Below are 27084 nucleotides of genomic sequence, written 5' to 3' on the forward strand. Positions count from 1 at the left end.
CTCCCCTAGCTCAGGACAACAGGGACACAGGAGGGGACACAGAGGTACTTGCATAGGTGACACAGGACCCCGAGCAGGGGGATGTGATGGCACTGCCAGGGGGGATGTGATGGGCTCCTGGTCCCCACTGAGGCCCCACAGGTCCAGGCTGGGGCGGGCACAGGCTCTCAGCGTCCGTGGTGCCACGGGGTGTGACAAGGACACGCGAGGACAGGGAGGCGTGAGGGTGCATAGACGGGGTCTTGGCCTTGGTGTGCAGCTTTGGAAACCTTTGGCTGGGCGGGCAGGAGCATCTCGGAGCTCTGGGTTCATGACATGGCAGGAGGCTGTCCGGGCACTCCTCGGTGGGATGAAGGTTTTCCATGGAAACATTTCCTTTCTCTCGGCGGATCCCACAGCACAAGGCGACACTGGGGGCTGGTGGTGGAGGCACGGGGAGGCTGAAGCCCCGGGGTGATGCCGATGGAGTATCCCTATTTCCATGCTTCCAGAGAAAAGCAGCTGAGCAGAGAGGCTGGAGGTGTGGCAGTGGCAGTGGAGCATCCCCAGGTGCCCGCAGCCCCGAGCAGAGCGGGGTGTGCTGGACACGCTCTGGAGCTGACCCCCCCGGATCTTCGGGCACTGCTGCCCCTCGGTTCAGCGTCCAGCAGGAAGGGTTGGAGTCTCCGTGGCTGGGCAGGAGGTGGGACAAGGCATCACTTGCACAAATAGCCCTTGAAAAGGAATCTCGACGTGCTCTGAGCCTGCGGGGAGGGACCCTGTTTAACAGAGTCAGGAGCAAACCGGGGGCAAAGAGCCAAGCAGGGGAGAGCCTGAAGCAGCCTCGGGGCAGGCAGGAGGGTTTGGCCAGCAGCCACCATGTTGCCACAGCATCAACCTCAGATGTCCCCACAGAGAAAAGTCCCAGTCCAGCAGCCCAGTGGCGACCTTCAGCAGCCGAATGTAACTCATGGCAGTCGGGAACAGGAAAGATTTAAAATATATATAATATATACTTTTATTATTCACCCGTTAAATCCATTATATGCCAATCATGATCTAGTTTCAGCAGTTACATTCCCTTGATCATGTCTTTAGGAGGATGCAGTTAAACCAAACAAAGAGGCGGCTGACAGCAGCGGGGGCGGCGGCTCCGGTGCCCTCTCCCGGCGTGGGTCCGGCTTTGGCAGAAAGGATGAGGGCAGCACCTCCACAGACCCGGCTCCTCCACGCTCTCCTGGCAAGGGCTCCCTTACTGCAGCACCAACCCAACCTGGGAGCAATGGAAATTGGGGTCAGGAGGTCTCCTCTGCCCCACTGCCAGCCATGCGTGCACGCAGCTGGGAGGGCTCGGCGCTGTGTCGGTTTCCCCACTGGTTTTGGGGTATTTGGGAGCAGCAAGCTCTGGGTTTGTGGCTGAATGGGCACACGGGCCCTGGCCACCTCTGATCTGGGGAGGTGACCAATGTTTGGGGTGTGACAAGCCCCACCAAGTTATGAGAGAGCCTTGATTCATGAGTCAAGGGTGTTTCTCAGCTCATGATGAGTAGAGAGGGATGGAACACCTCTGCTACAAGTTGAGGTTGTTTAGCCTGGAAAAGGCTGCAGGGAGGCCTCAGAGCCCCTTCCAGTGCCAAAAGGGCCACCAAGAGGGACTTTGGACAAGGGCCTGGAGTGACAGGACAAGGGGGAGTGGCTTCCTCTGCCAGAGGGCAGGGACAGATGGGATATTGGGAAGGAATTCCTCCTGGTGAGGATGGGGCCCTGGCACAGGTGCCCAGAGCAGCTCTGGCTGCCCCTGGATCCCTGGCAGTGTCCAAGGCCAGGTCGGACATGGCTTGGAGCAGCCTGGGACAGTGGAAGGTGTCCCTGCCTGTGACAGGGGTGGAACAAGGTGCTCTTAAGGTCCCTTCCAACCCAAACCATTTCATGATTCTGTGATTGGGAGAAGCTGCTTTCCAAGAGCCTGGTCCCTGGACGTGTCCCTCCACAGGCAGCTGGCACTGCTGGGGACCCTCCAGGATGTGCTGGTGGCCTGTCATGCACTCTGAGCCAGTGGGCCCAGAGGCAGTCCCTCCACAAGAAACATTCCCAGCATCAGGCTGTCCCCTCCCCCAGCTCTCCTAGCAAAAAAAGGAATTGCTGACACCTCCTGGGAACCTCCTGGGGCTTCCTAGGAGGCTCAGCAGGCAAGTGAGGCTGGTTTAGGGAACAGGGCTTGTGCCCAGAGACAGACCTGCCTTCACACCAGGGAACCAAAGCCCCGTGACTGCCATCAAGGCATTAATTAGCTGTTAAGGCATTAATTAGCTGTGATGTTGCTGGGCAGATTCTGGTTCTCAAGCACCACCCTCTGCAAGGTGGCTGTGGACTGGACAGGTGCTGAATCACACCTCTGGTGTGGAGGGACAGCAGTGACCAGGTGCTGCCTCAGAATGGCCCAGGGCAGGCAGATGGGGCTGCAGCTGAGCTCTGGGAGCGGGCCAGTGGGGGACAGGCTGCTGGCCCTGGGGACAAATGACATCCTGGGATCCCACGGCTCAGCCCTCTGCGTGTGGTGGCAGAGCTCCTTTGTCACAGGTCCTGCTCCAGCCTGTCTGCTCTCTCCAGAGGGGTGGCTGCTCCTCCTACTCCACCAGGACACACCGACACCCAGGGCTGTGCAGTGACACCCGGGTCCCATGCGGGATCACAGGTGACTGTCACAACCCCCGGTGTCACATCTGTCACCCTGCAGCCCTCTGCTGTCTCCTCTGTGCTTGGCCTCCTTCCTTAGAATAAAATTAGCTTTGGAGGACGAGTGTGGAGGGGTTTTCCCCAGGGACAGGCTCTGCAGGCACGGGAGATGGCAGAGGGATTCACCCATCACCGTGTGTGACACTGCAGGGACACCAGCTGGGCTGGAATGCTGACGTGTGGGTGACAGCAAACCCCTGTCCCCAGGGCTGTGGGGACAAGGCCCCTCCTCACAGCACTGACCTTCTCTGGTGCCATGCTGGGACACTTCCAATTGTACAGGTAATACTGCAGGTTCCCATCCCCGATCCCAAACTTCAGCTTCTCCAGGAAGGTTTTGTTTTCCATGAGATCCAGTGCATTGAAGACGTCAAATCCTTTCTGCACAGGGAGACATGAAGCCATCAGTTCCTGCTTTTGTGCTGGGGAGTTCCTCCCACCTGTGAGCAGCCTGGCCCCCTTTCCTGCCTGGCTTTGAATCCCAGAAAAAGGCAAGAGTTCAGCCTTGGTGTCCTCATCCTCAATCCAACTACTACAGGACTGTTTGCTGTAGGACATGAGTAACCACCACAAGCTGGAAGGTTCAAAGTACCCCAGCATCCCTCTCCTGGGTGGCAGATCCTTTTAGATTTGGATTTCTATAGTTCCTGGGAACAAGTGCCTTCCCACAAACCCAAGGGTTGCCAACCTGCAGTGAGCTGCCCAGTGAGTTTCCTGGCGAGTTCCTGTGAGCTGCCCAGTGTCCCACAGTGCCAGCCCATCCCTGCATCCCTCACCTGTGCGAAATGGATTTATAGACAATTCTCAAAGCCTGACAGAAGGCTCACACAGTAGAACCCACGAGGGGTAATTTCAGATGATTGGCTTTAGGGCATTTACAGCATGGGGTGGCAAAAGCTGATAGGCCAAGGAACACTTACAGTGTACTGTAATTAGGAAATGGTTGGCTTCTGATTGTGATGGAGTGAATTATAACATCTCACCCTTCACATGAGACTGAAAATGGAATAAAAGCTTTTAAAACACCTCTCAGTTGCCCCATCTCTGGGTCAGAAAAGGGCTTTGTCCAGCACTCACCGACTTGGCGAGGATGAGCGCGTCACTCATGAGGTCGATGAGAGGCGTCTTGGTGTGAACGTTGTAGAAGGAATAAGCAGCTTTCAGGCTCTTGTGAGTCGGGTGGTTCATGATGGTGGAGGGCAGGGTGTAAAAGCTCAGGAAGTCTGTCACCTCTCCCGGGGCACTCTGGAAGGCAGAAGTGACATCAGGACATGTCAGCCTGGCCAGAGCCTTAGAGGGGCTCTCCCAGTTGGAGTGATGGCTGCAGGGAGACTCAGGGCCCAGGATGGAGGCACCCTCCTCCAGCACATTCCCATCCTGGAGGGGCATGGAGCTTCTCCCTGATCACTCCCACAGCTCCAGGAGAGGCAAAAGCCCAGGACAACACCCCTCCCATCCTGCTCCTGCCCCTCACCTCCACCACGAAGGTGTCGATGATGTTCTCCTGAGGTACGAACCAGTGCTCCACCTCCTCTCTGCTCATCACGGGTGTCAGGTGGAACTGCTTCAGGTACTCAGTCAAGAGCTTGTGCACAGCAGGGATGTCCTTGTGCTCCATGGGCCGCAAGCCGGGAGTCTTGGGAGTCTGCAGAAAGTGGGACAAGTTGTTTCGTTGCTTGCACAGTGGTTTTCATCACCCAAGGGCTCTCCAATGAGCAGCAGAGAAACACTCTCTGCTTAGATCAGCCCATTTTCAGCCCCCAGCCCTGCATGCCCAGCAAAGGATGGATGTGATCGGCCGTGACACCGATGGCAAAGATCACACAGAGCACAGCATGTCCCAAATCCCCAAGTGCCAGGTCAGGTCCCACTGGAAGTGCTCCTACCCACTAACAACACAAACTCTGCTTCCCTCCAGGCTCCTGCTCCCACTCACAGCAGGCACAGGCTGGGAGACATGTCCCAGGCTCCACAAGATGTTATTCCCAGTTGGCCTCAATTACTAATTTAGGGTTGGGATGGCTCAGCAAGCCCAGATCTGCTCTGGGGCTGAGTTTCTGTGCAAAAACCAGTAGCTCCAGCCCAGCAACTGCTGTCTGTGTGGCTGTGGGAGGCAGGAGCTGGGAGCTGCCCAGCATGAAAGCAGCACTTTCCACCCCAAAAGGGCAGCTCTGGCTGAAAGGAGCCAACAAGGCTGGGGAAGGTGATGGCAATTTGAATGCAGTTTACTTCTTTCTCTTCCATCTCCAGCTGGGGAACTTCCCCAGCAGGACAACTGCAGTGCCAGAACTGATCAGTGTGACTGAAGAATGAGGGACTAACTCGATCCAAGGTCACACCGAGGCTGTGTTTGGACAGATGAAGCCTGTCACATCTGCCTGCTCGTTTTACCAGGACGACAGGCTATGACTCACCAGCAAACAAAAGCTCACAGGGTCCTCTAACTGCAAGAATTTGCCCTTAAAATGCAGGTAACCAGGCAAAAATACATAAAGATTAAATAAAGCACAATTGCTTGACAGAGTCATTTACTACACGGATCAAACCCTGGGTCTCCAGGCAGAGGACTTGACCTCGACCTCGTTTGTGTCTCTCCCCTTGCCCAGCAAGGAGCAACCCCTGAGCTCTGCTCCCGGCTGGCACCCACCTCGGGCAGCCGGTAAAGCTTCGTGGTACGTTGCATAGTCATGTTCCTGCTCAGGTGGGAAAATTTGACCTCGATGAGTTTCCGAGGATTCAGGGAGCGGTGCCAATACCTGTGGAGACACACTGGCAGTGGGAGACTCGTTCTGGGGCAGCGGGGTGGCTGCAGGGGCAAGTGAGAACATCAGGCCAGCAGCTCCCCACAGAGAGAAACACGGTTCTGAAGTGCTTGTGCTGCCAAAGCCTCCTCTCCTGTGTTACATGAGCAGCTCTAGCAAAGCCACTGCACTTAATCCTGGAAGGACAGCGTGGGAGGAGAAACCTGGACTGGGATCACTCTCCCCTGTCCCACGGAATCCCACACTGGCCACGCTACTGGCCACAGAGGGGACCACGGGAAGGGAAGGTCTGCAGACAGAAATCTTGGGAGAGCCACAGACACTCACCTGCAAGTCCCCACAGGCTTTGGCAGCACCACTCCCGCAGTGTAAACAGCCTGGAAGATTCCCTCTAGATGCACCCTCCGCGTGATCTCACGGATCAGAACCGGAGCCACCCGTTTGGAGCGCAGCTTTTTGTGGACACACAGGAAGTTTATCTCCACCATCTTCTTCTCTCTTGGGGAAGAAACAATGCAGAGCATGAGGCTTGACTGTCCTGACCTGGGAGGATCAGACCAACGCCCTGGGCAATCTACCTCCAAGCCCCTTCAAGGGAATGAGGAGTCAACGCCTCAGGGAAGGGGCAGGGGCTGGTTTTGGAGAACCCTCCCTTAAGCTGTTACCCAGGGATTCCCAAGGAAAATGGTCCGAATCTGTGTCAGGGGAGGGTCAGGTTGCATATTAGGGAAAGGTTCTTGCCCCAGAGGGTGGCTGGGTACTGCCCAGGGAATGGTCCCAGCCCTAATGCTGCCAGAGCTCCAGGAGAGTTTGGACAATGCTCTCAGGCACATGGCTGCTCTGTGCAGGGCTAGGATCTGGACTGGATGATCCTTGGAGAGAGATCCCCTCTAGCTCAGGATATTCTATGATTCTACATCTCCATCTAGCCCTGGATGATTTCTGTAAGCCCGTAACTTTTTAAGTTAACCCACTTTGTTGAGGAAAACAGCCTTCAAAGTGATCACTACAAGATGTCCCTGCCCAGAACCTCCCTGCCAACCCTTAAATATCCCCCACCCTCCCCGCCAAGCAGCAAAACATCTCCAAAGCTGAAAGGTGCAGGTCTGGCTGAGTGCTGGGGAAGACAATGGAGCCAGACTCCCTGAGCACTCTCAAAGCCCCAGGTGTCACCAAGGGGCAGGATGAGAAATGCAGCAGCACTCACGTGTCATAGATGTGGATGGTGGCTGGAATTGCACTGATAAATCCCACCAGCTTCTTGCTGGAGACCACTCGGACCCCACAGTGCCACTGGGGCAGCCAGCCTGGAGGACGCAGTGCCCTGGGGAGGGGACACACCTCAGCAGTCACCTCCCACCCAAGGTCCCTGGTGTACCTGCTCCTGCCTCCCACCCTGTCCTGGGACACCCTGAGTCCTGCTGGCCAGCAAGAGGATGAGAGTGACAGTGATGTGACAGGGACTGTTGGGATCCAGGGCAATTCCTGCACCCCACGGCCAGTCCTGACTAGGAGGAAATCTCTGTTCCTCAATTCAGGAACACCCTGAGGAAACAGCAGCTCTGCTGCAACAGGACTCCAAGAGTCATTGCTGGCAGCTGCCTTCATCCCACAGCTCCAGGGCACTGAGGAGTCCCTCAGCTACTGAGATTTTCACAAACACTTGACGGATCAAACCAAAGAGGAGAAAAGTCCACTTTTAAGCTCCCCTATCTCAAAGGAGCCAGAGGCAGGCAGGGCTGGGTGACAGCCCTTCTCACCGTGTCCCTGGGACACCGTACACAGTGACAGATGGGGAAGGGACAATCCAGGAAGAAGAGAGATGGGATAAGCAAAAGCAGCTGCAGCCCTGTCACCGGGATCAGGCTTGTCAGCCTCCCACACCCCCTGCTCTGCACTCCTGGTGCCACTCACCACAGCAGGAACTCGGGCGAGTAATCGAACCGGAACATGTTGTCATCGTCCTCCACGTAGTTCTCGTTGAGCAGCGTGTAGAGCTCCTTCAGCTGCAGCAGCACAGAGCATGTAGGTTAAGGAGGTTACTCAGCCATCCACTGCCCCCAGTCAGGACCCTGAGCACTCAATGTGTGGCCACAGCACTGGGGCACCATGTGCAGCCACCCCCCTGCTCCTGGCACATGCCCCTGCTCCGGGGTCCTGACCAGTGCCACACAGAGCAGGGGGAGCAGCAGGACACAGGGAAGCCCTGTGCCATCTCCCAGGGAGGTGGGTCATGCTCTAAAGGAGGTTCCCACAGGAGAACTCCAGGCTTCAGGCATCCTAACATGCCCTTGAAAAAAACCAGGCCAAGCTGCCCGATGTGGGATGGATCAAAGGAACAGCAGTGGGGGGAGTCAGGCCCATCCAAGGCCAAGGTGTGACAGAGCCACAGTCACCTGCTGTGGTGAGGGACACGTTTTCATCCCCAAAAGCACCTCCAACAGCCCAAGCATTGAACTGCCAACAAGACACTCCAACACGAGTGTGCTGAGCTGCCTGTACTCACCACACCTCTATCCCCCAGGTCCAGGGCGTCCCAGGTGAAGCCCTGGGGCAGGGTGTAGGGCTCCTGGCGGATATTGTCCTTGTCCGGCTCCACCGGACCGTGGGTGTTCACCACTTCTCCTGTAAGACAGAGCAGGGAGCATGAAGAAGTTCTCTGCTGTGTGAGGCCAAGCCTCCACACCACCTCAATCTGGTGTCCAACGTGCCTCACGTCTCCCACTCCTGCAGTGGCAGACAGGGATTGTCACTTCACCCACTCAGTTTGGGATGTGACAATGGGCAAGGAATCAAAACTTCCAGGGCAAGGGTGGAGCCCATCGGGTGACCAAACTCAGCCACAGCTGCATCCTCCAGCTCCACACGTGATGCCTGATCCTTCCCCATCCCCAAAATCCCAGCCTGGGCCAGCACTTTCCCGTGAGCCCCTCCATGGGACAGTGATCTCCTGCCAGCTCTGGCCACTGCCACTTGGCAAGAGTCAGGGTTTCCTGCCCACTGTGCCTAAAGAAGAGCTGCAGTGAACAACACAACTTTTGTTGCAAAACCACTGACTCCTAAAGGCCCTGATTCAGCCAGGGGGTGTCGGCTCCAGCTCTGGCTGTCTCGGGGATGTCAGTCCAGCAGCATCACTTCAGTGCTGCCAAGAAAAGCGAGTTGTGCTAATTAGGAATTCCCTTAAAAAGGCATTGAAAAGGTTTCCAAGCAATGGGGAGGTGATGAAAGCCTGGAGCAAGAACTTCTCCCATCACACCCACCCCAGGCAGCTTCCAGAAATGCTCACCCCTGGCTGCCCTCTCTGTTTTGAGCAGGTGCTGAACTGTTTTGAGATCTGGCCCCAAAAATCCCACAGCACTTCTGTTATCCAGCCCGAAATAGCCCCATGCCCACAATGCCATGTGCCAGAGCACGCCAGGACCACGAGGAGCACTGGGACATGGTGAGTGCCCAGCAGCCAGGCACAGCCAGGGCACAGCCACCAGGGAGGAACGAGCTGCTTTGTGCCTCCCACTCCCCAGGAGACACCTTCCACCCTTTCCCCAGGGTTTTCCCAAGCAGAAATGATGTTTCCCATGTCCAGTATCCTTGGAAAAAAGGGTAAATGTAAGACTCTGCTGTCTCACATAACCATGTGCCATCTCACTGTGATTTTCCCAACTTAAAGCTGAGATTGGTGCTCCCAGGAAAGCTTTTGAGACCCAAAAAGGCCTCATAGTGGTGTGGACAACATGGAATGGGAATCAAAGACTGCATCTGCAGCAAAAGGGACACAAACCCATGAAGGGAAATACTGAAGAGCAGCAAATCTGAAGCCATGACAAGTTTTGGACAGATCTAGAGAACTGTGGGACTGGACTCACTCTCGAGTTCCCCTGAGCTCTAGGGGATGCAGATGAGGAGAGACTAAAATAAAGTTATCCCAGGCACCCCGATCAGCCTGGGAATGAGTGCCTTCCAGACAGACAGCTCTCCTGGCACATCTGCTCTGAGAGCTGCTGCCATGGTGTCAGTGGCAGATCGCTGCCACAGGCTGTCAGGAGCAAGAGGAAGGGCTGGAGCAAGGCCCAGAGCTGGGAAGCACCACTGGGATGTTCACAGGGGGAAGAAGGGACCAAAAGATGGGGGTCCCCATCCTTAGATGCTCATGGCAGCTTGGGGTGGAGCTTTGATGCTTGTGCTCCCCCTCTCCTGCCTGTGCCAGAGAGGAATGTGAGCCCAGCAGAACAAGGATGTGGCAGCTCAGCACTGGACCTCCTTCCCAGAGCTGCGCCCAGCACCCAACTCACCCTGAGTTACCTTCCCCACCCAGGATCCCTGTCTGGGGAGCTCCAGCCTCCAGGAAGGGGAGAGCTGGACAGCTCAGAGTCCAGCTCAGGATGTGGCAACACCACACACGAAACTTGGGTACAGAGGGCTGGGGAGAGCCAACTCCAGGGCTAAGGACGGGGACTGAGGGATGCACAAATGCAGGAGGCATCGGGTCAGATGTCTCAAGGGGTTCCTTGTCCCTCTGTACCCCTTGAAGTGCTTGCACAGCTCTTCAGACCCTCCCCATCCACCTAGCCCACGTTGCTGAATGGTGGAGAGTGGATTTAGTGCCTTTGAAGCCCAGGCCAGGCAGGGACTCACTTGGGGGCCACAGATCAGCATCTCCAGGTTTCTCTGAGGGCTTCCTGGAGCAGCCTGGGGACCATAAGGCCTCCCCCCAGTGCCCAGAGGTCATCAAGGGGCTACACGTACCTAGCTTGGGCACTGGCTGCGTGTCCCAGAACTGGTAGCTCCTCTTGCTGGCTTCCTCCATGGTTTTGGCAGGGCCTTGACCTACAGAGAAGAGCTCAATGGCTTTCTGAATCTCCTGGATCCTCTCAGCGGGTAAAGAGTTCACCTGAGGGCACAGAAGGAGGGTGGAAAGACAAAATGAGTAAGCTGAGCCACCAGGCCTGTATGTGGGCTCCTCACCAGGGGAATCTGGAGCTGATCCTGTCATGGGGTGCTGCGAGGAAAGGGAGAGCAGGCAGGAACCTCCCTTCCCATCCTCAATCCTTGACAGGATGCGTGAACCCTTTCACCAGCCTCACCTAGATCTGGTTTCTAGGCACTCCTAGGACAAAGGGGATGGAAGAATTTTCTGAAAATGTTCTAAGCTTCAGTTAAGTGAATGCTGTGAGCCCCAGGAGCAAACCTCCCCACTTGACATCTTGCAGAGACAGATGGATCAACCCACACCCAGCACTCAAGATTCTTTCAGTGGCTTTTCTCTCACTATTCAGCCTCCTCCCTCTAAGCTGGATCTGTATCCACAAATTGCAGCTTCCAGAGGAGTCCCTGGACACCAGGGAGTGGGACAAGGCAGAGAAGTTGAGTCAAGATGAAAGACACTTTCATCCTCCTCTTCCTCAGGGTGGATGGCTCTGCACTGAATTCCCAACCCCAGCTCCTCTCTGATCCCCGAGGAATTTAGTTTGAAAAACACAAAGCCCCAATTTAAAGCTCTGCAGCATCAGATGGACAAAATACTCAAAATATTTGGACAGAAGCTGGGCATCAGACAGAAAACAGCCTCTGCTGAAGTGTGTCCTCTGCCACAGCACCAGAGGGGACAAGAGGGCCAGGAGGGTCAAACCCTGTGTGTCCCATGCTGCTTCCTGAATCACTGGCTGCTGGACAGGATCAGGCAAAGCCCAGAGGGATAAGATAGACCCTGCTCTCCCCAGCTGCTGCTCTTGTGATCATCGAGCAAAAAATCAACACCACCAGATGTCACCCCCGTGCTGCTGCAGGCAGGACTCGGAGCTGGCAGGTGGCAGCTCCTGCCTGTGACAGGCAGCTGGTGTCTGGGAAGAGGAACCTGGAGGTGCTAGTCTGACCCTGGAACGGGCTGGGATATCCAGCCAAGGACTGCATTATCCATGGCCTGCTCTGCAAACACCTTCTGCACCAACAGGAACTCCCACACACGGAGCCAGGCTGGGAACTCACTCTAAAGCTGGAGGTTTTTGAGCAACCAAGTGCCTAAAACCAGAGCTGGGAACTCTTTCTTTGGCCTAAGTAACAGTGGAGGGGTTTGGGATGGGGCTGGCTGTTGTGGGGGGGGCAGGATTCCGGGAAGGAGTTGGTCACCTTCACTGGCTGGTCCTGAGCCTGCTCAGGCTGGTCTCCTCCTCCTTTCTCTTTCTTCCGTTTGGGTTTCTTTTTCTTCTTTTTGGCTCCGCTGTCATTTGCTGGACTCAAGCCCCTGGGGAACAAAAGAAACATCACTGGAGCCTTGGGGTTTTCTTTTTGGAGAACATTTGTTTGGTTTCTGGGGCACTCTAAGGAAAATGCAGGCTCCTGCTGAGTCCAAGTCTCCAGGAAGGGGAATACTCTGTGCACAGAGGGTGCAGCCAAGCGCCCACCCCAGGGCACAGAACTCCCTGGGAGCTCCCAAAAAGTGACCAGCACTAACACCTCCCACCCCACAGGTGTGCTGGGCAGTGGGGACTGTGCCCTGTGCTGCAGGTGACCACATCCCTGCTCTGCCACCCGTGCCCAAATCCATCCTGTGGAGTGGTGGGATGCTCAGCTTCGGCGTTTTCCTCCTCCAAGCCCAAGGACAGATGTGGAAGAAGAAAAAGGGTCCAGCCCCAGGGATAAGGCCCCACAGCAGGTTCAGGCACCACAGAGAGGTCACTGGCCAAGGACACTGTGCCAAGTGTCACCTCACCTGCAGAGGTGATGCTCTAGGGAGATAAGGCTGCTTACTAAAAAATTACTATATTGTTCTGCTGGAGCTGGAAAATTGAGAGTGAGGAGCAAATCTCTGGGAGCGCAGGGTGGGAAGTGCCTACACCAGGGCACAGCTCCTCCTTCCACAGCTGCAGGGCAGCCCTGGACATCCAGATCACGATCATCCCCAAAGAGCTGCTGGTGTGAAACCCCTCACTGAGCCTGGCTTTGCTCCAGCAGCATCCTGACGCCAAAACACACGAGAGGGGCCTGCTCCCAGCATGGCAGAGGCAGCTCATGATGATGATCTCGTGATCCTGCATGGGATGACCTGACTCAGGACAGTCAAGGTTATGGGGCAGCTGGGAGCTGGCGACAGCCTCTGAGACAGGCAGGGTTCAGGGGGAAACCCAGTCCTCAGAGGCTGGAGCAGGGCTGAGCAGAGGGATGAGAGGGAAAAGGGAGGGACACAGGGCCAGGAGAGCTCTGCCAGCTGCCAGCACATGGCTCAGCTCTGTCCTGTCCCAGTGCATTTGTACTCTACAGCATAGGTGTCCCCCTCCTTGCACCCCAAAACAACTCTCACAGCAGGGACAACCCCACAGATCTGACCTGCCCAGGGACATCAGCCTGGAATCCCCCCACAAAAGCAATGCTCCCTTCTGGAGCAGTTTAATGTCTTTACCAAACACAAGATAGTGGTGAAGAGGGTGGAGCAGGAAAAAAAGAAGAAATGTGTTGGAAAATATGTTGGAGCAGCATCCAACTATTTATTTCAGCAAGGCCAGAACAAGGAGCTGGGAGGAAAACAGAGCTTGAAAGGTGGAAGGTGTCCCTGCCCAAGGCAGGGGGGTGGAGCTGGATGATCTTCAAGGTTCCTTCCTACTCAACCACTCTATGAAATTCCTGGGCTGAGCAGCAAGGAGGTTATGAAACTAGGGAAAAGTGGATGGAGGGATGAAGCTGGGAGATGCCTGTGGATGTAGAACAGAAAGCCAACGTGATGGGCTGCATTGCCCTGGGGAGCAGAGGATGCTTTGCAGCACATGGAGCTGCTGGGCTGGAGAAGCTTTTCCTCTGGACAAAACCTGAACAGCAGCAGAGACTCTGCAGGCAGCACATGCTGGGGAAAAGGATCCCCACCTACCAGCAGAGCCTGTGTGCAACACCAGGAAATGGGAAGCATTCCTGGCAGGGGAACCAGCAGTGGCTCAGGGCAAGGCGCTCCACAAAAGGGGGTGAAGAGAAGCCCCTCTCTTCTCCAGAAGAACATGGAGAGGAGGAGGAGCAAAGCCACAGCTCTGCAAGGACCAGCAGCTCCAAGGACCAGCATCCCCTGGTGGTGCTGCACCATCCCTGGGGGGAGTCTCACCTTCCCTCCCACAGCCAGGAAAGGGCTCTGCCTCCACCTGGGAGATGCTGCTTGGACATGACAGCAGCAGCAATGCCAGCACAGCGCTGCTGACACCACTATTGATTTTAGTGACAAATGTGTGATGGCTGTTTTAACTCTCTGGGGAGAAGCACAGGCAAATCCTGGCCACACTGGAGTCCTGGGATGAGCAAAGCCACCTTGGAGCTGCAATAAACACATCCAAACCGTTTCCTATCAATTTTAACAGCACAAACTGACAGCACCTGGAGAATTCTTGAGCACACCCCAAGGGCTGACACTGGAAGTTGGCCCTTCCAAAGGGGAGGGACACGTGTTCCCAGCTCACCTGCACATTGGGATGCTGCAGGTGTCAGGTGTGACAGACAAAATGCTCCCCTCATACTCTGTCAGCATTGCTTTGCTTCATAAATCAGAGCTGCCAACTCCCAGCTTGGTGCTAATGAGCTCAGCCCAACCACGCCGGGCTCGCAGGTGAAAGCACTGAGAAAATTCCTCCCTGATTTATGAACAAAGCTGTCGTGACCTGGAAGAAATCAGAGTGGCAGAAGGTGGGATGAGGTTTTGCATTCCAGGTGGCATGGCCTGGGGAAGGGCCCTGCTCCAGGCAGGAGATGAAAACCAACCTGGCAGAGGAGTCACCAGCATGTAGGAAAATGCTGGAAAACTGGAAGGTCCCACTCACTACACACAGAGAAGCAACAATTACAGGTATTTTCTATTTTAAATCTATTTAGGAAAGCAAATATCTTCTTTCCCCAGGGTAACTGTACCCCCAGATACTCCCCAAATTAATGCCAATGCCCCACCAGCATCCTGGGACAAGCCACCACCATCCAAAATCTCAGCTACTGCTGCTGGCCTGACCCACGAAGCCAAGAGGGCTGGAGCAGTTTCATCCCCAGGAAGGGTGAGCTGCCAGCCCAGCTCACACCCAACAGCCCACAGCCTTCCCAGCTGCACTTAAGGCTTTTTCCCTCCCATATCCCTTTGCACTCTGAGGTGCACTGAGAGATGAAGTAGCTGGACTGTGCAAACATCTCCCAGTTCCCTGTGAGATCACCATGGTCTCTTTTCTGGCTAAGGAAAACACTTTTCCCTTCTCCTGAGAAAGGCATCCCCACCACCATGCCGTCACTCAGCACTCCAATCCCTCCTTCCCCATTTCCAGGTGCCTCTTTGGAGGAGTTGAAGGCAAAGGCTCCAGCCCCAACCACTGCCCAAAACACAGCCCCTGTAACCTGAGTGATCTTGAAAATGAATTTTTGGAAGCACTTAAAGACAGCAACCAGACTTGTTCAGGGTGAGACCTGCTCAGACTGGCTCTGCTCCACCAGCTCAGCCCCTGTAGAGGCTGGAAAACACCATCCTCATGCAGAGACAAACTGATGCTCAGCACCCACTTATCTATCCCTGGATCCATGGGTGTTCCCAAACCTGAGGGAGGAAGCACAAGGGGAACAACTCCAGCTGTGGGCAGCTCCCTCAGCCTGGAGGGAGCTGAAAGTGTCAGATGAGAAGGAGTAGATCCCTGCTCCGTATTTAGGTGCTGGAAAATCCTTCTGCCATCCCAGGGGCTAATCAGGCATGGTGCTTAGGCTGTAATCTCTGTAATCTCGTTAGGGGCTGTGGCAGGGAGGAAGGGAGGATCTCCAGATGGCAGAGCTCAGCGTGCCACCAGTGTGCTCCCTACACCTACAACTGCATCCCACGGGCTGGAGCTCAGTGCCTGTCCCAGGAACCCCTTCTCATGGCAGGCATTGCCAAACCCACAGCTGCCCCTCTGGAAAAGCCCCTCTGCCCCCTCACAGCCCATCCAGCAACGACCCAGCTGTGCCACAGGGCACTCCCAAACTCTTCCTGCCTGGAGCAGCTTCCCCAGGTGGTTCTGACAACAACAGAACTGTTTCAGGGGACTGGGGCACTCCCATCCTTGCTGTCACCACTGCTCTCGCTGCCTGTGAGGTGACAAACCCCACCAGGCCGAGCCCATGCAATGTTCCTGCCTTTCCAGAGCCAGGGAATAAAAATCCTGCACAGCCACCAGGGACTCAGCAGAAGCTCCCTCCACACAAAAGGAAATATGAAAAATAACAAAGTGGGATTATTTTTTTTTGGAAAATCAGCTTGGATAGCCAGAGCAGAGAGCAGTGCAGTCACTTCCCCGTGCTGACACAGGACTGAGGCTGAGGAAACTCAATTCCTCTTTCCTGTCCTTAAAAGGAAAGGAAGTATTGCTTTCACTAAGGAATACTTTTATGTTTTAAACCTCAGCGCCAAGATCCAGTGACTCCCAGCACCAAGTGGCACAGGCAGGGCTCTGAGTGTGGCTCTACAAACCCTGGCAGCTCAATGCCCTTCCCTTGCCCTGTTTTTGGGGACAGTGTCACTGGCGTGACCGGAAACACTCCCACACCCCACAGTAATGGGATGGATGGTATGGAATCAACAGAATTAATGGCTGTGCATCCAGTGAGAAACCCATCCTCCTTCCCACCACTTGGTCTCTCCCTGGTGGTTTTTGGGGGTTTGCCAGAGAGCTCCAAAGCCTCCCTGCCTCATGCTCCTTATGGCTGTGCCCACCAGCCACCCTTCTGCTGTTATTTCCCATGCTATCCAAACTATTTCCTACTGGATATTCCCCAGGCTGCTTGCGCTATTCCAGCTCCTCGAGGTGGCCAGAGTGATGCCCAGGACCCCAGGAGGCCTCCAGAACACACCTTTTCCTGGCAAAGGGTGGGAGGAACCGCTGGGCTGGGGAGCAGCGGTGATTGAGCACCGCGTCTCCTCTGCTCGGCTCTGCCTTCCACAAACCTAATCATGTCAGAGGGAAAGAAAATAAAAATCTCCCCAAGCTCGGCTAAACCGATTAAACTGAGACACGGTGCCACACCCGGGAGGCAAATGAAATATAAATGGGCAGCTGTGCTGTCATAAAAAAAGCCTCTGTGATATTTCTTGTGTGACCTTTTATTCGCTTTGGTTCCTGGGCAGGCGGGATTGCCAGTGGAAAGCTGCTGGTGGAGGGAGAAGGGCTCTCCAAGCCCGTGGTCTCTGCTCTGCAGGGCTGGGGAAGCAGCACCAGGAGAGGAGGAGCCCAGGGAGGCTCAGGTGCAGGAAAAACAAAGCGCAAAACCGGCGGAAAGCTCTGGAGAGCCACACGCCCATGCTCCCGCTGCCAGCAGGAACGAGGACCGAGCCTCTCCCGCAAATCCCAGGCACGGTGCGGCAGCTCTGCACCGTATTAATTAAGGCAGTGAGTAATGAGGGTGCTACGTTAAGCATTCCAGCTCTTCCCCGCTGAGATAAGGACCTGCCTCGCTGCCTGCCTTGTTGTTGTTATTCCACCATTCCATACCCCTGGAGGCTGCGCTCCTCCAACCACGAGACAATGAAGGCAGAGCTTCGCAAAACCCTGGGCTGCGCTTAGGATAACGACGGGATGAGTGGGCAGAAAGCCGGGATTACTCCAGGGCACGGGGATGCCACATGCTCCGGAAAGCAGGACCACGCATGCAACCGTGCCACCACCCTGGGTGTCACCGCGGGGACGGAGATGCCACGAGTGGGCTGAGGCGTCTGCGGGAGGGCAGAGGGAACGTGGGGAGACACACCCTAACGCAAGGCCGGGAAGAGCTGCCAAGTGGGCTTATTTCTGCCCGAAAAAGGCACTCGCGGCCCCATCCCGGCCGCCCCGCAGGCACCGCGGCCGTCACCCATCCACGCCGCGGCCGCGCCCGACCCTGCTGAGCTTCGGACACGCGCCCGCAGCGGGCGTGAATGGGCCCAGCGGCACCGCCCCCCCCGCCTGACTGACCGGCGCCTCGACCAATCGCTGCCCGGGATGCTGCCCAGCGGCCAATCAGCGCACCCAGGGGGCGGGGCGCCTCTCACTTCCCGGCCGTTCCTCGCCTCAATGGGCCCGGCCGCCGCCGTGGCACGCGGTCCCGCCTGCCGCTCACCCCCGGTTAGAGCCATGCTCTGCCTCGTTCTCGCAGTCGCTGCAATGCTCGTGGTCGTTCTCCTCCGCCGCCGGCCGCGAAGGCCTCGCCGGTGGCCGCCTCACTGCTGTCTCACTGTCGTCCGCCATCTTGAACGGGGCCTCCGCGCGTGCCGCACCCCCGCAACAAAGCGCGCCGCGATTGGCCGGCGGGCCGCGAGGCATGCCGGGAGTAGTGGTCTGCGTGGGCTTGCGCAGGCCGGGCTGCGCCGGGGCTGGGACTACAATTCCCGTCGGTCTCTGGGGGTTGTCCAGGGGCGGGGCACCGGTTGCGGGAGGGCTCCCTCACACCGGGCAGCGGAGGGCCCGTCCCTGGGATGGGACGGAGGGCCGCGGCCCGTCCTCCCGCTCGCCCGTTCCCCGCCGAAGCCGCTGTGCTCGTGTCTCCGCCCGTTTCCTGCTTGAGGGATGGGTCGAGTCTAATGAGGGCGGCGCCGATTGGCTGGGAGAGACGCCCCCTCTTCCCGCCAGCCAATAGGCGCGCGGGACACTGCGGCGCGGGTGACGCCGGGCGGAGGGTGAGTGGTGAGGGCGGCGGCCATGGCGGCCCCGCCGCCCCGCGGGGTCGGTCACGGTGTTCGTGGCGGCGGCTCTTTCCCCGCCAATTAGCGATGTGTTGGTGTTTCTTCCCTTTGGCTGCAGCCTCCTCGAGCCAAACACCAGCGCTCTCAGCCCCAGCAGAGAACGAGGAGGCCGGGTGAGGATGGTGCTGGAGGGCACGGTCCAGCTTCATCCCCAGTCCCTGTGCTTGCCGGATGGATGGATTGAGGCTGGCAGCTTCTGCTGTGCTCAAAACCCCCGGGAATTGGGACACGGGAGTTTTTGGGCACTTAATCCTTTGAAAAAAACATTTCCTCAGTGCCTTGGGTGCGTGTCCCCATTCCTCACTGCAGGCACAGCTCACCGAGTTTTCCCCTGACCAGCCTCTGTGGCTCATGTCCTGGTTTTTTTCCCCATGTCGGGTTTAGTTGGAACAGGCCAAATATATCCCCCAAAAATGATGGCTCCTGCCAGTTTTCCCCAGAACTGGTTTTGGCTCCTGCCAGTAACATCTGCAGGAGTGGGCTGCCCTCCCCTCGCGTGCAGTTCAGAGCAGAGCTGGTTAAACATTGATGCCTGAGATCTGTGCAGGCCCTTGGACAGCACAAGTGTTCAGATCCCTGGCTGGCCCTGGTTTCCAGGATAACGCTTCCCAGGGCCGCTTTCCCCCTGCAGTAATTCCTGTGGTGCAGGCATGTGAAGGAGGGACAGAAATAGGATTGTGGGAGCAAGTCCCAGCTGAGGCTGGAGGCCAGAACGCTGGGCTTACTGCAGTTAAAGCCCTGTGTTTGCAAGGGCAGGACAGTTTTCAGTGTGTTTTTACAATGTGCATTTATTTCAGTGTATTTTTACAAAGCAGGAGCCTCCACTGCCATGGCCCAGCCCCTCCTGGTGCAGCGTTGCCCCTCACGGGCTGCAGCACTGGGAGTACAAAGTCCTGGTGGGAGGGCAGGATTTTAACCTGCTGGGCTAAATAAACAGCTCCTGTGTCACTCCAAGCCCCCCGTAACGCCGGAGAGGCTCCCCGTGGGGGCCAGGTCCTGCTGGGATGTACATCAGCCTCCCCAGTCACTGCTGTTTGCTGTTAATATTTTGGCCCTCTCTGGTTCCTGTTGGATCCCCCCTTGCTGCTGGAGCTATCCCCATCTGTTGTCCTGCTGTCTGGAAAAGGGAAGGAGCACGTGCTGCTGCTGCCTGAGCTGCTGCTGCTGCTCCAGCTCTGCCCCTTCCCTGTGCTGAGCCGCTCCAGCTGCCACAGGAATTGCCCACCCCCTCCTCCCCCCCTAACTGTGGCTTTGGGTCCTGTCTGCAGGACTCAGTTGTGACTGAAGTGTCTTTTTTTTGTTGTTTTCTAGCCGAAGGGTCGCAGTGCTGTGTTTGCAGCCATCCTCAGCCCCCCTGCAGCCCCGTGTGCCCACCTGCTCTCCTGGGGACACTGGGCAGTAGGTACCTGGTTCCTTTATGTGCAGAGTTTTTGGGGGGCTGGTGATGTCTGGAGGGGTGGAGACCAGAGCCAGGTTAGGCAGAGCGATGGTGACAGAGATTGTTGGGGTTGGGCTGCCAGGAGGGAGCAGGATTTGGGCACGGGGAAGCCAAAGGGTGACTACCAGCAGCCTGTGGCTCCTGGCCAAAGGTGATGGAGCCAATTCCTTCTCAGCTGTAACAGCCACAGGCTGGGCTGTGGGAGGTTCAGCCCCTCACCTGTGGTGTCACCCTGGATGAGGGGACAGCAAAGTCAGAGCTGCTGTCCTTGGGGGTTTGCAGGACTCAGCTGCTCCGGGCTGGGCTGCAGGAGGGACACTGGGGGTGCATCCAGCCTGCTGGGGCTGTTGGATTTTTGGGATGCAAATACTCATAGTCCCCTTGGCTCTCAAGATCTGCCTCTCTGAGGCTGAATCTTTTGGTTTTGGGAGCACACAAGCAGGATTGAGAGGATTGCAGGGTCTGGATTGAGCAGGGAGGCGTCTGTGCAGGAGCTGTGGGAGCAGTGTTACCAACCCACTCCCGGCCTCGAGGCCAAGGGCAAGCACAGATCTGTGCTCAGGGCTGTGTTTGACAGCTCACAGACAGCAGTTTGCTGCTCAGAGCTGTGAGTTCCCTGTCCTTAGGGCTGCCAGTGGTGTGGGAATGGGATTCACTGAGTGCCTTGTGGGCTCTGGTGGTGTCAGAGGTGGCTGAGCTCCAATACCTGGCTGCAGGGATTGAGCAGGGCTCTCCCTCTCGGGCCTTGTGTGTCCCAGTCCTGGCTCAGACATTGAATTCTGCCCTTTTTCACTGCTCCTGGGTCACTCTCAACAAACCTGCCAGAAATTTCCTGATTTCTCTGAGCAGGTCCAGAGGAGGCCATGGAGATGCATCGAGGGCTGGAGCCCCTCTGCTCTGGATCCAGGCTGAGAGAGCTGGGGGTGTTCATCTGGAGAAAAGAAGGACCCAAGGAGACCTCAGAGCCCCTTCCAGTGCCTAAAGGGGCTCCAAGAGGCACTTTGGACAAGGGCCTGCAGTGACAAGACAAGGGGAAATGGCTTCCCACTGCCAGATGGAAAATTGGGAAGGAATTCCTCCCTGTGATGGTGGGGAGGCCCTGGCACAGGTTGCCCAGAGAAGCTGTGGCTGCCTCATCCCTGAAAGTGTTCCAGGCCATGTTGGACGGGCCTTGGAGCACCCTGGGATAGTGGAAGGTGTCCCTGCCCATGGCAGGAGGTGGAGTTGGATGGGCTTTAAGGTTTCTTCCAATCCAAACAATTCCATGGCTCAGGGTGCTGTAGATGGGACTCTGGTTTGATGAGTGGAGATGCTAAAGGCGAACGAGTTGCAGGAGCTGCAGATAAACCAGCTGGAGGAACTTGGGGCTGGCTCAAGTGGCACATCCAGCCTTAGAGGGGGAGGTCCAGAGAAGCACTGTTTAATCCAACCCTGTCCTCCAGCCTGTGGAACACCCAGCTCAGAAGGTGCCAAAAGCCTGCTGATGTCTCAGTGACACCCTGAAAAAGTAGGAAAATGAGCTTTGAATGAAGTTGCCTGTTTGGGACTAAGTATTTGATGTGCTCAGCATGAAGAGAATGGCCTGTCCTGGCATGTTTTCCAGCTCTTCTCTTTCCCTTGCAGAGCACGATGTTCCTGGTGGGACTCTCGGGTGGGATCGCATCGGGGAAGAGCACGGTGGTGGCTGTGCTGCGGGAGCTGGGCTGTGCCGTGATCGATGCCGATGTTATTGCCAGGCAGGGTGAGTTTTCCAGAGCTGCTCCTGCTTCCTGAGGTTCCCCTGACAAGCGGGATCGCTGCCGGGAGGCGCTGACGGCAGAGGGTGCTCTGGGTACATCGGAGAAGGGGTTCCCTCCCGCCTCCCAGTCCGCGGGGCTGCGCTGCCCTGGGGGGAATTGGAGCTGGGATATGTTTTTAATAAAGAAAAAAAAGATCATGACCTAATAAACACCGTGGGGAAATTGTACTCTGAGTTTCCATCCCCTGGTGTGTGATGCTTCCCAGCTTTGCAAGTCAACTCTGGGCAAAAATAAACGTGGTTGCCTGTAAAGTGGGATCCCTTGGCTAGTCCAACACGCCCCCTGAGCCCCAGGACACCCATCCTGTCACTCAGTTATGTTCGTGGCTGAAAGAGAATGTTCCTCTGTGCTGGATGTTGTTTTTCTGGTGATACTGAGAGATCAGACCACAAAATTAATGTGCTCAAAAAAAAAAAAAACCTCAGAAACCCAGATCTGTTGACTCAGTAGGACCAGAGCAGACCTTGTTTTCCCTGATTACCTGTGAGATGTTAATCCCTTACCCCACCAGGATAACCAGGAGAGCAGAGGCTGCCCAGAGCAGCTGTGGCTGCAGCTTGGAGCAGCCTGGGATAGTGGAAGGTGTCCCTGCCCATGGCAGGGGGTGGGACTGGGTGAGCTTTCTCCCCAAACTAGTCTGGGTTTCTGAGGGCTGTGGATCCTGCATGCAGCAGGTTTAGGGTCTGCTGCTGAGCAATGGCGCAGAGCTCAGCAGTGGAAGTGCCGGAGCTTTTCTGTTTGGTGAAGAACTTACTGTGTAGCCACTCAAAGCTGTGATGCTTTAACATTTTATTGCACTGTAATTCCCCTGAAGGTGCAGGAAATTTGCTGGAGGTGCTAAAAGCCCTCAGAGACAGTAGGAAAACACTACAGATACTCGGTGAAAGTTTTCTGCCAATCACTTTATTTTGCACCAATTCCTTTTTTATATGTGTTTGTTTACTATATAGATTTCACCCATCCTGAAACTGCCTCCATGTGACATTCCATGGCAGAAAAAAATTGGTCTTAAAGACTTTTATGAGGTTGGCCTGAGGTTACAACCTGTGGCAATGTTCCTGGATTTGGGAGAGATGATTATCTGCGGTCTGTCCTTCGCTGTGGTTACCCTCAGCTGGAGCTTAATTATGGTTTTATTGCTTCATCCCTTTTGTTGGTGGCTTTAAAGTTATACACTCCTGTAACGTCAGAGCCCCTGCAAGGGCTGATTGGGGATTGAGCTTTTAGAAGGTTTTTGTGTTCGTTTTCCTGAAGAATTTAGTGACTGATGTGAAAGACAGTAAAAAAAAAAAACACCTCCGCACCATCCAGAGCCAAGTTACAGCAGTGAGTATCCACATAGTGCTGAAGTTTTCAGCTGGTCCTGGTTCCTTCAGGATCTCCCTGCTCGATCCCTGGTGGGAACTGGCTCAGGCCAGCTGCTCCCCAGCCTTGGCGTGTGGCCATCACCGTGTCCTCCTGCCCGCCCTGCTGACTGGTCACCCTGAGCAGCAGCACGTGCCAGAAGGCTTGTGGTGCTGCATTAATGTCTGCAGGACGTCGATCTTCCAGGTGTCAGCCCCCAAAGGGACCCTGGGCTGGCAGGGCTGTTCTGGCAGGAGCTGCCGGGCTGTGCAGATGTGGTGCCAGGACAGATGTGCTGGAGGCAGATGTGCAGCCACGGGGAGCATCAGCTCCGTTAGTGAATGAGAAAACGCCATCTGAGGGCGATTGCTGATGCAAACACTGACTGTGCTGTAAAACTGGCTCTCACCCCCGGCTGTTTGATGTTCTCAGTGGTGCAGCCCCACTCCAAGGCCCATCAGCAGATCCTGCAGCACTTTGGCACCGAGATCCTCCTGGAGAACGGCGAGATAAATCGTGAGGCTCTCGGAAGCATTATCTTCTCCCAGCCAGAGAAACGGCGGCTGCTGAACTCCATCACCCACCCTGAGATCCTGAAGGAGATGCTGAAGCAGGTCCTGAAGTACTTTGTACTCGGTAAGAGGCCTTGTCCAGCCTGCCAGGACTCCTGCTTGGGCAAGAGCCATCCCTGCTCCCTCTGCCTTTGGTTTGAATGTGGGGAGAGGGACAGGGATGACAGAGATAGGGAAGGGACATTGAGTGACAGCCTTTGTGCTCTGCCTGCAGTGGCCTTTGGTGTCAGTGCTTGGAGGATTCATTCCTGATTCACTCCTGCCTTTCACTGCTGCCCTTCACCGCTTTCCTCTGTGGTTTAAAGTGTATCTGTAGGGCCTGGGAGCAGCTTTGCTGAGATTACCTACTGGATAATGCCACACTCCTGAAACAGCCAAATATCCCTCCCTGCCCCCAGCCTGCTCCACCTTCACTGCAAGCTGTGGAGCCCTTTGAGTGTCAATAAGGTGAGGAATGGGCTGACAGCTGTGGCTTCCAAAGTCCCGCGTTCCCCCTGATAACTGGAACAAATGCAGCTGTCAGGCTGGGCTGGGGAAATGCCAGATAAGATCGCCAGCTGTTCCGCAGGTCTCCGTGTAGACAGACGGATGCCTTAATAGATTCAGTCTGGATTCGTGGTGCTTATCAGAGCTGAGCCCTGTGAGAGCTGAACGGGCCAGGGCACCACGGGGCCAGGCTCTGCTGCAGGGCGAGGAGGAGGAAGCACAAAGGAAGCAACAGGCAGGAATGCCAGGAGCCAGAGATGGAGTCTTGAACTCAGGGCTGCAGGCTGAGGAGGCGGATGCTGTCCTGGCCCTCGGCAAGAGCGCTGTGTGGCTTCAGCAGGCTGCTTTGTCCTCATTAGTCAGGATTTAATGATTTGGGATAGCTGGATGTTGTCTCTGAGGATCGCTGTGTAAGGAAAGCTCTGATCGATCAAATCAGAGGGCAGCGAGAAGCCTCTCAGGGCAGAGATGCTGGTGGAATGGTGGCTCCTTGGATGATGATGTCTTTGTCAAGACTTTACTTGCTGTGGGCAACTCGGTTTTAGGGGGCTTATAAAGAGGGGAGATCAACAAAACCTGAGATGTCCCCATGACTGGGAGACACACAGGAGAGTGAAGTCTTGAGTTAGAGCTTTGCCCTCCCCTCACCCTCTCCCCCAGACTCAGCAGGGCATTTCTCACCTCCCTGAACACTGGCCAAGGGCAGAGGCATGGAGAGAACCAGGGGGACAGTGATTGACTGTGAGAAGCTCTGCTCCCTGTGGTGTCAGAGGTTTTAAACTCATCCAGTTTTGGTGAGAGTTCAGCCCTTGGGCTGTGCCTGGAGGCTCCCCCCACATTTCAGTGTCACAGCTGCAGGAGGTCTGCAGGGATTTCCTTGCTCCCCTTGGAAAAATGGAGCTGTTTAGCCATAGCTTTCATTAAAGAAGGAAAGCTGAGCTGGGAAATGTTGGCTCAGATGGCTGCAGCCTGGTGGAGTCTTGGACAAGAGAAGGAGTGGAGAGCAGATCCTGCTGTGGGCACTGCTTCCCGGGAGAGGCCAACACAGTGCACAGCTGCTGCTCTTGCCAGCCAGGCACTGCTGCTCTCATTTCAGCTCCTCTTTTCAGCTCCTCATTATATTTCTGCAGTTTCACCTTTGGTCTGAAGCAGCCAGGTTAGGGTTGATTTTTTTTTCCTCTGGAAACTTGGAATGAAACCATTTCCTCCCTGTGAGAGGGAGGAGGGCCAGCAGGCTCTGCTCTGCTTGGCTGTGTTCGTGGAGCTGTAGAGCTCCTGCTTGCTTTGCTTTTCCTGGCCATGGTGTGTGTGCAGCATGAGGGATTTGGGAATGGGGGTTAACACTGTTCCCTTTTTTGGGAAATGTTGCTATTTCCACAGGCTACCGCTATGTGATCCTCGACATCCCTCTGCTCTTCGAGACCCGTGGATTGACCAGGTTTATGAAATACACGGTACTGGTTTATTGGTAAGTGCTCTGGCAACCATGAGGACAGGGACAAAGCCACCTCTCTCAGAGGGGACCATCATGTGCCTCCACTCTGGTGAAGGTTCAGCCTCAGCCCTGGTGCAAAGCCCATTGAGAGAAGCAATATTTCCCTTTATAGTTCCTGAGCTTTCCCTGGAACCATCCTAGAGGGGAATTCACTGCCTTTGGGCCCTCCACAACCCATACTCTACCAGGGCAGGATCTGAGGCACTGTTACAGGCTGTGTGAATGCTGAGAATGGCCCAGGCAGTGGTGGCTCTGCTGATCCAAGTGCAAGCTGACTGTGTCAGAAATGACAAGGGGGCACCTCTCTCATTCCCACTTTATCCCAGTGAACCCCTGATGCCCGAGGAAGGCAGATCCCCGTTCTCTCCCACCCTCAGCTCAGCCCTGTGCTCTGCCTGGCAGTGACCCCCTGACACAGCTGGCGCGGCTGATGAAGAGGAGCGGGTTGGGCGCGGCCGAGGCCGAAGCTCGGATCAGCTCCCAGCTGCCCCTGGAGGAGAAGCGCAGGTGGGCGACCCACGTCATCGACAACTCCGGGGACTGGGAGAGCACGCGCCGGCAGGTCCTGCAGCTGCACACCCGCCTCGAGGATTCCCTGGATTTCCTCTGGGCACGGCTGGCGGTGGGCACGGCTGTTGCCGGGCTCGGAGGGCTGGTGTTCCTCCTCATCCGGCATTTCATCTCTTAATTCACCTTTTCTCTTAGTCAGGGAAGGGGCCTGAATTTCCCTGTTTGAAAAGGGCAGTGAAAGGCCACCTCTGTTAATGAGCTTTGCCAGCTGAATGCAGACAGCGGCATGAGGCGTCTCCTTGCACACTTCCCAAGGTGAACACAGCCAGAGGTTTTGTCAGGCACATTCTCCCTGCTCAGGTTCTCACCCACCAGCCGTGCCTGTGGGATGACACCTTTGTCCCCGTGTGGGTCTCTGTTGTGGGACTTCAGTGAGCTGAGGCACTTTAATCTGGGACGATCTCACTTTAATCGGGTACAATCTCACTTTAATGTCTTCCAGGACAATCTCCCCAATACGGCTGGGTGCCTTGTCAAGCCCTGTTATTGCTCCAGTGTCTCTTGGGTGATTCCTCGTAGCTCCTAATCCAAATTTAGATTTGGGATTTCCCCTCTTTCATGTTGATTTAATGGAAACTTGTTAAATCAGCAAGGGCGAGGACAGCACCTCGTTCATATGGATCGGGTGTTCAGCTCGCTGCTCCTCCCCCCCGTCCTCTGCTTCTGTGTCCATCACTTGTGGGTCATCCTTGGCTTTGGATCCAAGGCTCTGATCCACCCTGGAGCAGGCTGAGACCTGGGCTCTGCCTCATTCAAACTCATTTCCTGCTGTTTGAGCTTCCTTTGGCAGCAGTTTCCCGGTGGGAGAGCCGAGCCTGGGCGAGGCGGGTGCTGGCTCTTCACTTTTGTTTTAATAAAACACTGAACAGCAGCTGCTCCGCATCCCGCGCTGCTCCCACGGCTCTTCCCAGCCTGCTCCCAGGCTGTTCCTATGCCGGGGCACGGCTGCGCTCTGTAAAGTTCAGCACACACAGGAAGAGCTGCCGGGGCCGCTCCTGCTTTTCCCAGTAAACATCCCTGAGCTGCTCCAGGAGCTGCTTGGAGCATCAGCCCTGCCATGGCCTTCCTTGGGGGGCCGTGGCTCAGTGTTGGCTCTGGGCACCCCACGGGATGGGTCTGGCTTGCAGGGATGTGATCCTGGACCTGCTGAGGTTCTCTGTGGCCAGCACGTTCCCTGTGGCGTACCCCTGTCCCCACTGCTTGTCCCCACACTTTGAG

General features: G+C 56.0%; 2 protein-coding genes across 3 annotated transcripts; one reads left to right on the forward strand and one right to left on the reverse strand.

Annotated features, from left to right (window-relative positions):
- Nucleotides 1-972: 972 nt before the first annotated feature.
- Nucleotides 973-17830, reverse strand: NMT1 (N-myristoyltransferase 1). Its single transcript, XM_068212371.1, has 12 exons — nt 17541-17830; nt 11601-11715; nt 10221-10365; nt 7984-8102; nt 7392-7483; nt 6685-6801; nt 5805-5975; nt 5363-5471; nt 4190-4360; nt 3793-3960; nt 2959-3096; nt 973-1252 (listed from the first exon to the last, which is right to left on the reverse strand). Exons 1-12 carry the CDS (start codon nt 17741-17743, stop codon nt 1232-1234), a joined length of 1569 nt encoding a protein of 522 aa, XP_068068472.1. The 5' UTR covers nt 17744-17830; the 3' UTR covers nt 973-1231.
- A 65-nt stretch (nt 17831-17895) lies between these two features.
- On the forward strand, nt 17896-26732 carry DCAKD (dephospho-CoA kinase domain containing). 2 transcript variants are annotated; one of them, XM_068212372.1, is made up of 5 exons: nt 17896-18096; nt 21224-21341; nt 23176-23379; nt 25182-25269; nt 25699-26732. In XM_068212372.1, the coding sequence occupies exons 1-5, from the start codon at nt 17896-17898 to the stop codon at nt 25982-25984; spliced, it is 897 nt and encodes a 298-aa protein (XP_068068473.1). In that variant the 3' UTR covers nt 25985-26732. The 2 variants fall into 2 exon arrangements, with proteins under 2 accessions (XP_068068473.1, XP_068068474.1); XM_068212373.1 differs by having other exon boundaries at nt 17956-18079.
- Nucleotides 26733-27084: the final 352 nt, after the last annotated feature.

The sequence above is a fragment of the Anomalospiza imberbis genome, chromosome 22 (genome assembly GCF_031753505.1).
Source record: "Anomalospiza imberbis isolate Cuckoo-Finch-1a 21T00152 chromosome 22, ASM3175350v1, whole genome shotgun sequence".
NCBI lineage: Eukaryota > Metazoa > Chordata > Aves > Passeriformes > Viduidae > Anomalospiza > Anomalospiza imberbis.